Source organism: Pungitius pungitius, chromosome 12 (assembly GCF_949316345.1).
Source record: "Pungitius pungitius chromosome 12, fPunPun2.1, whole genome shotgun sequence".
In the NCBI taxonomy this organism is placed as follows: Eukaryota; Metazoa; Chordata; class Actinopteri; order Perciformes; family Gasterosteidae; genus Pungitius; species Pungitius pungitius.
Genome location: NC_084911.1, coordinates 6,304,378 through 6,316,246, shown reverse-complemented (window position 1 = coordinate 6,316,246; position 11,869 = coordinate 6,304,378). Strand labels below are relative to the sequence as shown.

The 11,869-nt window shown below is 40.6% G+C and overlaps 2 protein-coding genes across 2 annotated transcripts; both read left to right on the top strand.

Annotated features, from left to right (window-relative positions):
- Positions 1–1,101: 1,101 nt before the first annotated feature.
- LOC119221017 (adhesion G protein-coupled receptor E1) lies at positions 1,102–8,252 on the top strand. Its single transcript, XM_037477411.2, has 19 exons — positions 1,102–1,521; positions 2,464–2,544; positions 2,750–2,917; positions 3,027–3,179; positions 3,352–3,498; positions 3,708–3,833; positions 3,960–4,003; positions 4,096–4,200; positions 4,448–4,601; positions 4,748–4,870; positions 4,954–5,144; positions 5,235–5,399; positions 5,522–5,716; positions 5,931–6,148; positions 6,241–6,301; positions 6,376–6,467; positions 6,591–6,759; positions 6,847–6,942; positions 7,429–8,252. Exons 1-19 carry the CDS (start codon positions 1,491–1,493, stop codon positions 7,486–7,488), a joined length of 2,379 nt encoding a protein of 792 aa, XP_037333308.2. The 5' UTR covers positions 1,102–1,490; the 3' UTR covers positions 7,489–8,252.
- An 839-nt stretch (positions 8,253–9,091) lies between these two features.
- ptger1c (prostaglandin E receptor 1c (subtype EP1)) lies at positions 9,092–11,625 on the top strand. The gene is made up of 3 exons (XM_037475539.2): positions 9,092–9,337; positions 10,269–11,189; positions 11,290–11,625. The coding sequence occupies exons 1-3, from the start codon at positions 9,113–9,115 to the stop codon at positions 11,524–11,526; spliced, it is 1,383 nt and encodes a 460-aa protein (XP_037331436.2). The 5' UTR covers positions 9,092–9,112; the 3' UTR covers positions 11,527–11,625.
- The last annotated feature ends 244 nt before the right edge of the window (positions 11,626–11,869 follow it).

The following is an 11,869-nucleotide window of genomic DNA, read 5'->3' as shown; positions in this document are numbered from 1 at the left end:
GATTGATTATTCCTACAGTTAGAGAGGGCACCAGAAGCCTGTCTGCAGTGAAAACATTTTTGTAAAAATAGATTTATTTTTAGAACACATGCAGTTGGCAGGAAGGGTTTCTAGGTCATGCTAATGTGAGTACATTTCATGGCTCAAATGTGAGCAAGCTCTATTACACAGCTGTGCGCCGCCAGTCCCTAAAGGCCTGCTGTCTGTCACCTCCATTTTCCTAGGCCCACAAACCCCAACTCATTGTTTAAGAGGGTGAAATAACGCAATAATGCCAGTGCCTGTCAGCGAGTCTCCAGGCCTGAAAAAGACCTCGCCATTTTGACCTGGAAACAAGAAAAGTGGTGGAAAATTCAACAATTTGTTTTGTCCCGTTCGGTTGTTTTTATGAACCGTTAGAGCTCACACTCAAGCCAGTATTGGCACATCCTGTAGGTTTCAGTAGTGTCATCTTGTGACGCAGATGTGATGAACATCTATAGATGTGTGAAAAGAAAAAGAACAGTGTGTTCCTTTTATGCCGGTTTCTCAGATCTCTATTTCCTCTTACTGACGGTACTTTCATTTACAGCTAACTTCTGACACTTGATTGTATTTTTAACCATGTTACCCTGTGACCTAAATTTGCTGTTTTTTTCCTTTTTATTGAAAATAAGTGCAGTATTTCCGCTGTTAGGGAGTGGGGAATTACATATACACATATAAATTCAATGTTCTTTGTTCAAATCTTTCCAAATGAAGCGCAACATTGTTACCATTGTTACATTGTCTCGCACAGAGCCACTCAAAGGCAAAAAGCTGTAAATGTGTCATCGCCATAGTCGCCGCGCTGGGAGCTGAAGCCCACTAGCTGGACAATGACCAGTCGCATAAACTCCTCTTGACCCCCTTTCGCTCGCCTGACCTCAGAGTCCGGCAGCAAAGGCAGAGGGAGAGAAAGAGAGAAATTCACTTTTTGCAAAAACGCGGTTGGGTAACACATTGTTGTCATCAGAGTTGTGTGGTGTGAGCTGACATTGCCATTTCCTCTCAACATCACCACACTCTAACAAGAGTGCGTTCTGTTCTCAACTTCTGGCTGCACCAACCTCTGTGTCGGAGATGTGATTCGGAAAAAGAGAGAGAGAGAGAGAGAGAGAGAGAGTGAAACCCCTCCCGAGAAAAACTAGTCATCTTAGCAAGTCACCTCATTAGTGAGAGCAGATGACGATTCAAACAGAGACAAGAGGAGAGGTCATTGTATGAGGAGAGAGACGACCGATTCCATCTTTTTTTACATATTTTTTATACGCTGGTGTCGGCAAATACTGATCGGACATGTCCCCCTCCCTTCAACTAGTGGATTAGTGGATACTATTTTTTTTTGCCTTCTTTTCACTTTAAACTAGAAACAACCAGGGCAACTTATAAGTAACTGTTTGATCTAAGTGTTAAACTCTCGGGTTGTTTTCCCTGAGTTTTGTTTTCTGGACGGTGCTTTCCTCTTCACCATGGCCAGCAAGTGGAATCTCATGATACTGGGTGAGTCACATCTATCATCCATTTGCACCATAGTTCGGATGGAAAATCATTTGTTGAAAAAGTTTTCTGGGACCCAAAGAGGGAAACTTACTAACTACGGTTGCCGTCAAACCTAAAGGAATAGGTATCAGTGTGTCCGTGTATATTTTGTTTTTTTGTGTGTTTGGAAAAGACCCCGAATGAATTATGAGAACAAGAAGGAGGGTGATGCTGAAAACCGCCACTTTTTGGTTCCAATTGCACAAAGCACATCTGTTCTTCTGCTTTTAAAGTGCTATTTTTACCTTAAGAGGTCATTGCATGGCAACCACGTGACTAACCCTTTCTGTGTGTCCACAGTCACACAGAAAGGGTTGCTATGAGACAACACAACATTGAGTGATAACAACTTGTACTAAAACACATTTTACCGTCATTTCGTTTCCCGTGTACGAATCCAATCGTTATGATTATCAGCTGCCCTGAGATAAAGAAAATGGTGTATCTCAAACTGGCCTGTTACTTCCTGTCTCCATATGCTGAGTGCACATTGCACGCATCTGGCTTCATTTAAGCAACCACAGCACTCATTCTGGACTCAAACTGGCTGAGGATGTATTGCATTTTTTTGTGCTCGTATCACACCAGCTGATGTTTCCTCGTACATAGGAAACAGAGTTCTGCAGACACCCTCGTTGAAAAATTGGAACAATCTGAGGAAATGATGGTAGAAAATGAGGGAATCTACCTTTACTACAGAGCATTTTTTTTCACTCTGAACACGTCTGGTGTTGTTCAAGTTACACTCATTAATGTCCCTTTAGCTACACAGAAAAAGCTAAGAATGATTTTTTAAAGGCGGCTAGTGTAGATTATGCATAGTTGCCAGGGTAACAAGTGTTGCATTCATGGGGGGGGGAAGTGTTGAACTTATAGACTGACAGTCACCTATTTGCTTTTCAGCTTTGTACCTCTCCCTCGTGATGGTCCTGTCAACAGACTTCAGCAGCCCACGATTTATTAGGAAGAGGAATATTGCAAATGGTATGAAAAACAAACTCTTGTACACATAGCCCATCGAAGAAAAATAATGTGTTTCTTATTTTTGCATATAGAAGTTAGTAATTGCAAATATATATTATTTGGTTTGGTAAATTAACGTTCAGATTGAAATAAAGTGCAAATTGTCTTGGAAATGTTGATTTGACATTTTTTGTATCTGTTTTTCTTATATTTGTGCTTGATTAAGATGAGGATAAATGCACTGAAACTAATGACGACGGAACGCCCAATAATCCATGTGGAACAAATGCGACCTGTTCCAAAATAGACGGCATCAACTATTGCCAGTGTCATGTTGGTTTCCAATCAACATCAAAGAATGTGAGTTTTCAAGCTTTAGCGGATCAATGTAAAGGTAAGCAATCTTCAAAAATTATTAAATGTATACATTTTTAAGTATAAAAGTTTCATTGCTGCAGTTGTCATCTAAGTATAACTGTCCTGTCCTAATCTTTTGTTTTAAGACATCAATGAGTGCACTGAAAACAATGAAATCTGTGGACCTAATACCGCATGTGAAAACACAATTCCCCATTATTCCTGCATTTGTCTCAATGGATTCAATTCTACAACTGGACTCGAAAGCTTTCGCGGCAGTGAAAACGTTACATGCAACGGTGAGAAACTCATAAGTACCCTATTAGATCACACTGTGGTGGATTATATGTAGGGCATACATTTCTCTCTTTATGTGGCTTCAGTAAAATGACGGTTTCTGGTTTCAGTGGTTTTTCAGCAATGGATTCCTTTTTTTCGTTGTTCTAAGATGTCTTCTTCTTGCTCGTGTAGATATTGATGAGTGTAAAAAAGAAGATGTTTGTGGTCCAAATGCAGCATGCCTCAACACACCAGGAAGTTATCACTGTGTGTGTAAGAGTGGCTTTGGACTCAAATCTGGCAGATTTAACTTCACTGGCAGTCAGGAGAAATGTGAAGGTGAGGAATATGATGTGATTGTAAATACAACAATGGATTTATTTAAGTAAGTTGATTTGACTTATTGTCTGTCCTTTTTCTTGGCATTATATTAATTACTATTAAGTAACATTTTGGACATGAACTTTCAGGTGGACCAGAATATTTATTGTTTGATTGCAACCGTCTGAAACACACTTTCCCCTCTCCCTGATTTGTTTCCATTACAGACATGTGTAGTATTGATAAAACAATCTGCGGAAATGGAACCTGCCACCACCGTGGAAACGGCAGCCATGAATGTGCATGCCACGAAGGGTTCACTAACTATGGCAACAAAAGGAGTCGCTGCACTGGTAAGAGCACTGCAGCGCTCCAATCCACTTCCAAAACCCATGACTGAATCTCTACATATATAAACATTTCATGGGCACAGCCATCAGAAAGCACATTTAATGAAACAAAACCTCCTGTTTCCTCAGCTTTAAACTGTGATGTATTCAAAGATAGGAACAATCTGCGAGAGGTAAAACCACACCGTAAACAAAACACCATTCAACAAATATTCTGTATTTTGCCCCATATTTTTGTTTTGTATTCACCAAATTGCTTTTCTAGAAACTTCCCGCTGCACATAACCTCATGGTGCAATTAGAAAAAAGCTGTCTCAACCTCACAGAAAGTGAGGATCCAAAAGAGCTGGATGGAGAGGACATAATGAAGGTATTGCTGTACATAAATGATTTAAATACTGTTAGATTATGCAAGAAAAGCACCCAAAGTAGGAATCGTTGCATTCTTGCATCACATGGAGTGGACATGTCTTTGCACAGCTATGCAGACTGTTTATTTTGACCTGAGGTGGTATGGAGCCTGAATGTCTGCCTCTGGCGGACTCTGTCTCCTGTTTTTCCCGGCTCGTGCTTATGTTTCTCCCTCCCACCCTGCTCTCTCTCTCCTGTGCCTGTAGCAACTGCTGTCTCTGATCGACGAGCTCTTGTCCGGCGGAGCCTTCAATGATAACAGGAAAGTCTCCACCTTTCTGAACCTGGTGGAGAACAGTCTGAAATTTGCAGCGGCTTTCATTAAGCCCCCTGGGATCAACGGATCCTCCAGTTACTCAGGTTCAAAGACAATTTGTTCACATTAACACATCTTTTGATGGAATGTTCGTTTCCGAAAGCTGGTAGATTTCTCTTTTTTGGACGTCATCCACAGTATTATTAGACATGAAATTTTAATCAATAAAAGTGTATTTACCTGGGTCCAGAGCTGGAGCTGCTGGTAATGAAAGGGGCTGATTTACCCAAGGGGGCTGTGACTTTGTCATCAAAACAAGCTAAACTGGACCTTCAGTTGGAGACTGCTGCTGGAGATCCTTCCTATTACCCTGGTAATAGACCACTTTCATTAGAATGTAGACAAATGTGATGAATGTCCATTAAATCTGGTGTCATCCTGCTGTGGTGGTGAAAGGCTTTACAACAGTGTACCTGCTGGGCTATGCAAACCTGGAGGACTCTACCAAAGGCTTCTATGGAAAGATGAAACCAGAAGCGAACCACCGCTTCGAGCTCAACTCTAAAGTCGTGACTGCCTCCGTCAGTAACAGAAACACGAGCCATCTCGAAGAGCCAATCAAATTGACTTTGTACCACCTCAAAAAGGTAGCATCTAGTTTGTCATTAAGGATTATAATCTGTCTCTGGTGGAAAATTTCACTTGTTTTAATGGCCATTTTCTCTCTTGTTTCGCAGACGAATGAAATGAACCACACCTGTGTGTTCTGGGATGCCTCGGAGGAAGGCGGATCATGGTCTACCCGAGGCTGCCAAGTGATCGAGTCCAAGCCTGAACACACCGTGTGTTCCTGCAACCACCTTAGCAGCTTTGCTGTGCTCATGGCGCTCTATGACGTAGAGGTGGAAACTCTCACTTTACATACATGATGATACATAGCCAATCATGGCTCATGATTGAAACTTGAAACTGTCTATTTCTGTCTACTTTTATGTAAACCTGTCTCATTTTCTTCCCTCAACAGGATACGTTTGAATTGCAGCTGATTACATGGTTGGGTCTGTCCCTTTCACTCATTTGCCTGTTCATCTGCATCCTGACGTTCTCATTGATTAAATCCATCAAAAGCCCAAGAACCACCATCCACCTGCACCTCTGCATCAACCTCTTCATCGCCTTCATTATCTTCCTCGCAGGCTTGTCTCGTACGGAGAACCGGGTAAATACTTCTGTTGCAACTGGCACAGTCAAAATACAATCAGAATATAGCAAATGAAAAGTTTCTAAGAAAGAGCAGTGCGACTGAATGATTTATGTGGGGCCTGACGGTCTATCACAGAACAACTATTCTGCAAATATCCCATAATGCAGCATCCTTTTTTTCTCTTTTTCAACTGCTGTCATTGTGATCATCCCTCTCCCTGCTGTGTTAGGTTGGCTGTGCAGTGGTAGCAGGGCTGCTACACTTCTTTTTCTTGGCAGCATTTTGCTGGATGTGTCTGGAGGGCATACAACTCTTTAGGATGGTAGTCCTGGTCTTCAACACAAACTTCAAAACCCTCTACATGCTGGCAGGTGGCTATGGAGTCCCAGCGGTTATTGTTGCTATCTCTGCCATAGTTAACGCCGGGGGATATGGCACCGAGAAATAGTAAGTTCCCCAAACTAATGCTGATCTTCTTCCTGATTCCCATGTTGTGTTGATATTTATTTTTCTCAATAAGCTCTCAATATTCATTGTAGTTGTTGGTTGCACCTGGAATTCATTTGGAGTTTTTTTGGCCCGGTCTGCGTCATCATCGCTGTGAGTAAAAATAATAATAAAAATGAACGACATTGCTTTGAAAAAATCCAAACTCATCATAGGTTGTCTTTCAGGTGAACATTTTCTTCTTTCTCATCACTGTGTGGAAGTTGGCAGAGAAGTTCTCAAGTTTAAACCCTGACCTTGACAATCTGCACAAAATAAAGTAAGTCAGGACGTTTTCCATACTTCTATCTAATAAAAACAAGTTATGAGTCATTCTTCCCAAGTTATTTCTGTTGAAAGTGCCTCCCTTAAGACCTGTGTGTATATTTGTTGCTTCCTGCAGGGTGTTCACCATTACTGCAGTGGCTCAGCTGACTCTGTTGGGCACCATGTGGATCTTTGGTTGTTTCCAATTCAATGAAGGCACAATAGTCACGTCTTACCTGTTCACTGTCTGTGGCAGCTTTCAGGGGGTTATGCTCTTTGTCATGCATTGTCTGTTTTCCAAACAGGTGGGTAAAGCGCCTGCCAACAATAACAGCAAGCTCTGCAAGGCCTTTTTCTTGGTGTCCTATCCTAATTCTTGTTGTTTTATTTAGGTGAGGGATGAATATGGAAACATCCTGTCCAGATTCTGGGCTCCTCGGGTGAAGAGTTACTCAAACATCACCGACTCGCACACCAGCAAAGCTAATGTAAGCATTAATCAATATTTCACCAGTGTCTCTAATTCGGGGTGTAGTAACGTTGAAGTTTTATCCAACACGTGTAGTTCTAATTTTATGAGATTGCAAAATAGCAATGGGCTTAATCAAATGTGACACAGTATGATATCTTTACTTGGCCACCATGTACAGTATATTTTCATGAAACACTGCATCTAAAGGACAATAATTGCACATATTTATTGCCCATCAACAGGGGCCTTAATTGTTTACAGACCAAGCAAATCAAACATTAGATTTGCATGTGGACAGCATAGTTTAACAGTTTATCCTTAATTAGATTGCTTAAGAGACTGGAATTTAGTTCGGAAACGTCCAAAGCGTGCACATTATTCTTTTAGGGTGTTGTAGGAGATGTGAAGTGAAGTGTGTCAGAGAACAGCCTTTCTTGATAATGAAAGAATACTGAATGTGTCTGTCATGACTGATGGGCTTACCTCTGTCTGTGGTCCTCAGGCATCAAAGAGCAGCCAGGACACGGGAGAGTCTCGCCTCTGGGCACAAAGTAAATTTTGATTTATTTCCCGAAGACAGCGCCTGACTACTGATCTGCCATTTGTGGTCAATGCACTGGTTGGCTTCACTGCTAAATGTCGTAAATAGTATCTTCTTTTATATGTTTTATACATTTTGCGTTGGTCTTTGTAACTGAAGCTATTTAAAATATAACAGTTGACTGTTATAATTTTACACAAATGATCAATTCCTGTCAAGAAGAGAAATTCCATTGTTAAGCTAAACTCTTGATTACAGCACATAGTGTGCTTTAATTTCATGCCCACATTTGTTTTATTTAAATGTTTAAGAATAATGATAAGTTTTGTAATATGGCTTGTCGTGTCGTTCAGGTACTTGATTTAAACCAGCAGTGACGTTTCTGCGGAAAAGCACTTTTTTCAGGAGAACTTTTGTTTAAATTGAAATCTTCTTAATGTGGCTTGCAAAGAGAAGGACAATTATAGAACAAAAAAATATTATTTTCTGTAGTAGTAAATATGTGTATATATTTCTAGGCAATTCGGTGGGTAACAAATTAGGTGGCTGCTTTAGATCACGTGTATTATATGTATTCCATTACTGTATTTGGTTTCAAAACTTGAATGTTCAACATAACGTTTGTTGTAAGCACTGGTTTTAGCTAAATTCTGGTTTGGTCCAATTATTTTATCTTGTATTTCTGATTTACATTTTCTGTAATTTACCATTTTAATTTTTTGAAATTGTGTTTTCATACTTCCTATGCCTCTTCTGCAATGAAATAAATAAGCTCCTCAACAAGATCTTCCCAGTGTGGCCTTGAATTATTTTAAAATAAAAATATTTTTATATATTATAATATTTTTTAATATAGAATAAATTAGTTTGGACCCTCAAAAGTAAAAATGCATCTTAAACGATATAGTTATTTACATCAGAGCCAGGATTTAGCAGGAAGGCATTTCCAAACTCATGCAATGATGTTGTCAACATTTCCGCCTTCATTTCTAACACTCATTACACAAACATTTGCTCACTGCAGTAACACAAAACTGGCTGGTTATAAGCTAGAGACAGTTAAAGATACAGAGGAAATAGAAGATAATCTGCTTTTCCTTCCTGTTTGTGTTCGGGACAGACATTATGGTCTCAAAAACAACTCCGAAGTCTCCAAATTGGTACCCCAATTTAAAGGAGTATGCGAACCTTAAGTAACTCTGAAAACATGTTGTATTATATGCATCAAATTATTTTAGAGTACTCCCTCTTGAACATTTGGAAACCTTGGAAGTTCCGCTACAGATGCTCCTCTGATGCATTTCTATCAGTATAATAGAAGCCCTTGAGGCACCCAATCCTCGCTATGCTTCTTCAAACTTCTTTCATGTCCATCTCTGTGCTTACTTAATGTTTATGTGGCTGTCCGAGGGTGATAACTAACAGCTGAATGACAAAATCTTGAACTCTCCCTGCTTTTAAGGGAAATAGAAAAATCATTAATAATTTGAGATACCTGAGGGGTTTTTTTCACTGTTAAATTATTTAGCAAGCACTGGATCAATACTACAAAATGAAAGTGACTGCCTTATACCTCTGTGCTGGAAAAATAAATAAACAGAGCAGATGAATAGATGGACGAACCATATCCAGAGGGGGGAAAAGGATGGAAAATGCAGATGCTGCATGTAGATATGCAATAGCTCCCAAACCTCTGGAGAGAGAGAAAGACAGACCTGGGAGAAAAAGAATGTCAGAGAGGCAGAAGGAAAGAACAAAAGCAACAGTGATTAGTACAGAACCTGGCAACTCTGCAGAGAAGAGACACATAGTCGTCCTCGCTTATCTACCAATGTCACTATTTCCAGGGTTTATCCGGGGTTTACAGAAGGTAAGTTCAATGTATTATTCATAATGATTTCATGGTAAATTGACTTTACAGATATGATATTTATCATATTATTCTCTGGTAGCAAAGTAGATCTCTAGAGGATTCATCCTTCATTTTATCTATTTAATTCACTTGTATTATTATCATTGTGAGCATTGGGAATTTACAGAAGGATTCAGACATCTTGAAAGATGTATTTGACACATGTATATAATGCAAAAGGAGAACTACCCCGATGAATCAATTTCTTCTGTAATTTCCAAAAACCCTCACTCACTATTGATGAAGTAAGAGAGCAGTACCAGAAAGAAATGCAAAAAGAAAATAGTTTTTACCCTGCTCTATTTTTAAGAAAGATGGTTGAACAAATGGATGGATTGATAAGTGGGAGTTCCTAGTGAAGACTGGTCATACTGTGTTACCAGAAGATAGAAAAGAACCAGACCAGATTGTACCTGCAGTTTTGACTTTGCTCTTGTTTGTCTTGTATAAAAACATTACAACCGGAGGGCTCTTCTGAGATTTTAATCAATGCACCTACTAACAAGGTCTGTGAACATTATTGTGGTGCCCCTTTGAAAAGGATGCATCTAGAGAGGGAGAAAGATAATCAATTAATCAAACAAACATCAAGGCTAGTGTCTGATGCATGGTGTATGACAATAGGATGAAAATTGCTAATGCACCATTGTCACGGCATGCTCATATGTGTGCGCTTATGTGACTCTATTTCACTTCTGGGCACTAGGAGCTCTTCAAATCAATGTCTCTGTAATTGGTCTTTGAGTCGTCGAGAGAAAAAGGTATCATAGCATTCATTGGTACGTCATTTTGGATTTAAGACTTCTTCAAACTCTCTGTTATTGTGCGTTATGTATTACTTTTGTTTTAAAAACCTAAAAGGTATCACTTTGCCTGTGATTCTCTGCAGATGACTCTGAAGATCGGGACGCTCTCTATACTCATGGATTCTTTTTCTACGTCTACCACGCCACTCATCGTCCACCAGAACCTGAGGATCAACTCTTCTGAGCATTCATGTCACTGGCCAAACAACAGCACCTCGGCATCCGCCAAATCTTCAAGTTTGGTGGTGTCCTGCTTCACTATGATTTTTGGCACCATCTCCAACCTCACAGCTCTTGGCATCCTGGCTAAGTCTCGTGTGCGATTCCGCCGTCGATCCAAAGCCCCATTTCTGCTACTGACAGTGGCTTTACTTTTGGCTGACCTTGCAGGTCATGTGATACTAGGTGCATTTGCCTTGTATCTGCACATAGCTAAGATGAATAAAATAGAGGCTGGGGAGCCCACTACAGAGTTCTGTAAGATTTTTGGGGCAAGTATGGTGTTTTTTGGCTTATGCTCTTTACTGCTGGGTTGTGCTATGGCAGTGGAGCGCTGTGTGGCCATCACTCAGCCTTTTTTCCATTCTGCTATGATCACATTGCGTCACATGTGGCGAGTTGTGTTACTTCTGTCCTCTCTTGCACTCGTGCTGGCAGTTCTACCACTATTTGCTGTGGGCACTTACACTACCCAGTCACCTGGAACGTGGTGTTTCTTGCGTATCTGTGATCCACAATCTAAAGCGGATACCAATGTGGCTCTGGCCTTCTCTGTTGTGGGCCTCAGTGCACTGACTTTTGCCCTACTCTGCAACATCGTGAGTGCCCTGGCATTGCTGCATGCCAGATTGAAGTCTCACAATGTTGACGCAAAATCATCAGTTCGCAGCCTTCGTCGTTCATCGTCAACGTCTTCCTCAGCGGTTTGTTCGCTGGATGTGGAGATGTTGGCACAATTGGCAGGGATCACTGTCGTTTCTTGTGTATGCTGGAGCCCCTTTCTTGTAAGTACTTTTAGTTTTTAAATTACTTTTTTTTTAAATGCCATGATAAAACAACAACTGTACGTCACGAGTGATTATTTTTGTGTTTCCTGCACTATAGGTTCACATTCTCGCGATGCAGATCAGCCAGAAAACCTGGACACACAAGAAGGATGGGTTCATCCTCCTGGGCTTACGCATGGCTATCTGGAATCAGATCTTGGATCCTTGGGTTTACATCTTACTGAGGAAGACAGTGGTTTTCAGACTTTGTTGTGCTTTCTACAGACAGAGACCCACAATGAAAGAAAATAGCTTCTTTGCAGACACACATGGGGAAGCTTTCATTCTGCAATGACCATTTTGACCTTGGACTTTTTCTTATATGGTCGAATCATTTATTGTGTGGTGTGAAATTTTTTTAGAATTTTCTGTTTTGTTTTCAACGAAGTTTAGTGGGGTCCACAGTCAACATGCCAGCTGAGAGAATAAGAATGAATGAGAGTTTGGAAACATTTCACAACATTTAGTTAGTAGTCTGCGCCGGTGCTACTATCAATAGCAGCCACCTGCAAAACTGTTGGATGGGAAATCAGGCGGAGTTCGTTCTGCCCAATGAAAATGGAGAAACGCCTTGACGAGCATCGCGTTTGACAAATAGCTGAGCTGCTTTTCAAGCCTCATACCACTGGTGGGCGGTG

Coding starts and splice junctions, on each gene's coding strand:
- ptger1c (XM_037475539.2), top strand. CDS start 9,113: ATGGAAAATGCAGATGCTGCATGTAGATATGCAATAGCTCCCAAACCT. Junction 9,338..10,268: donor TTATCCGGGGTTTACAGAAG/GTAAGTTCAATG, acceptor GATTCTCTGCAG/ATGACTCTGAAGATCGGGAC. Junction 11,190..11,289: donor TATGCTGGAGCCCCTTTCTT/GTAAGTACTTTT, acceptor CCTGCACTATAG/GTTCACATTCTCGCGATGCA.
- LOC119221017 (XM_037477411.2), top strand. CDS start 1,491: ATGGCCAGCAAGTGGAATCTCATGATACTGG. Junction 1,522..2,463: donor GTGGAATCTCATGATACTGG/GTGAGTCACATC, acceptor TTTGCTTTTCAG/CTTTGTACCTCTCCCTCGTG. Junction 6,302..6,375: donor CGGTCTGCGTCATCATCGCT/GTGAGTAAAAAT, acceptor GTTGTCTTTCAG/GTGAACATTTTCTTCTTTCT.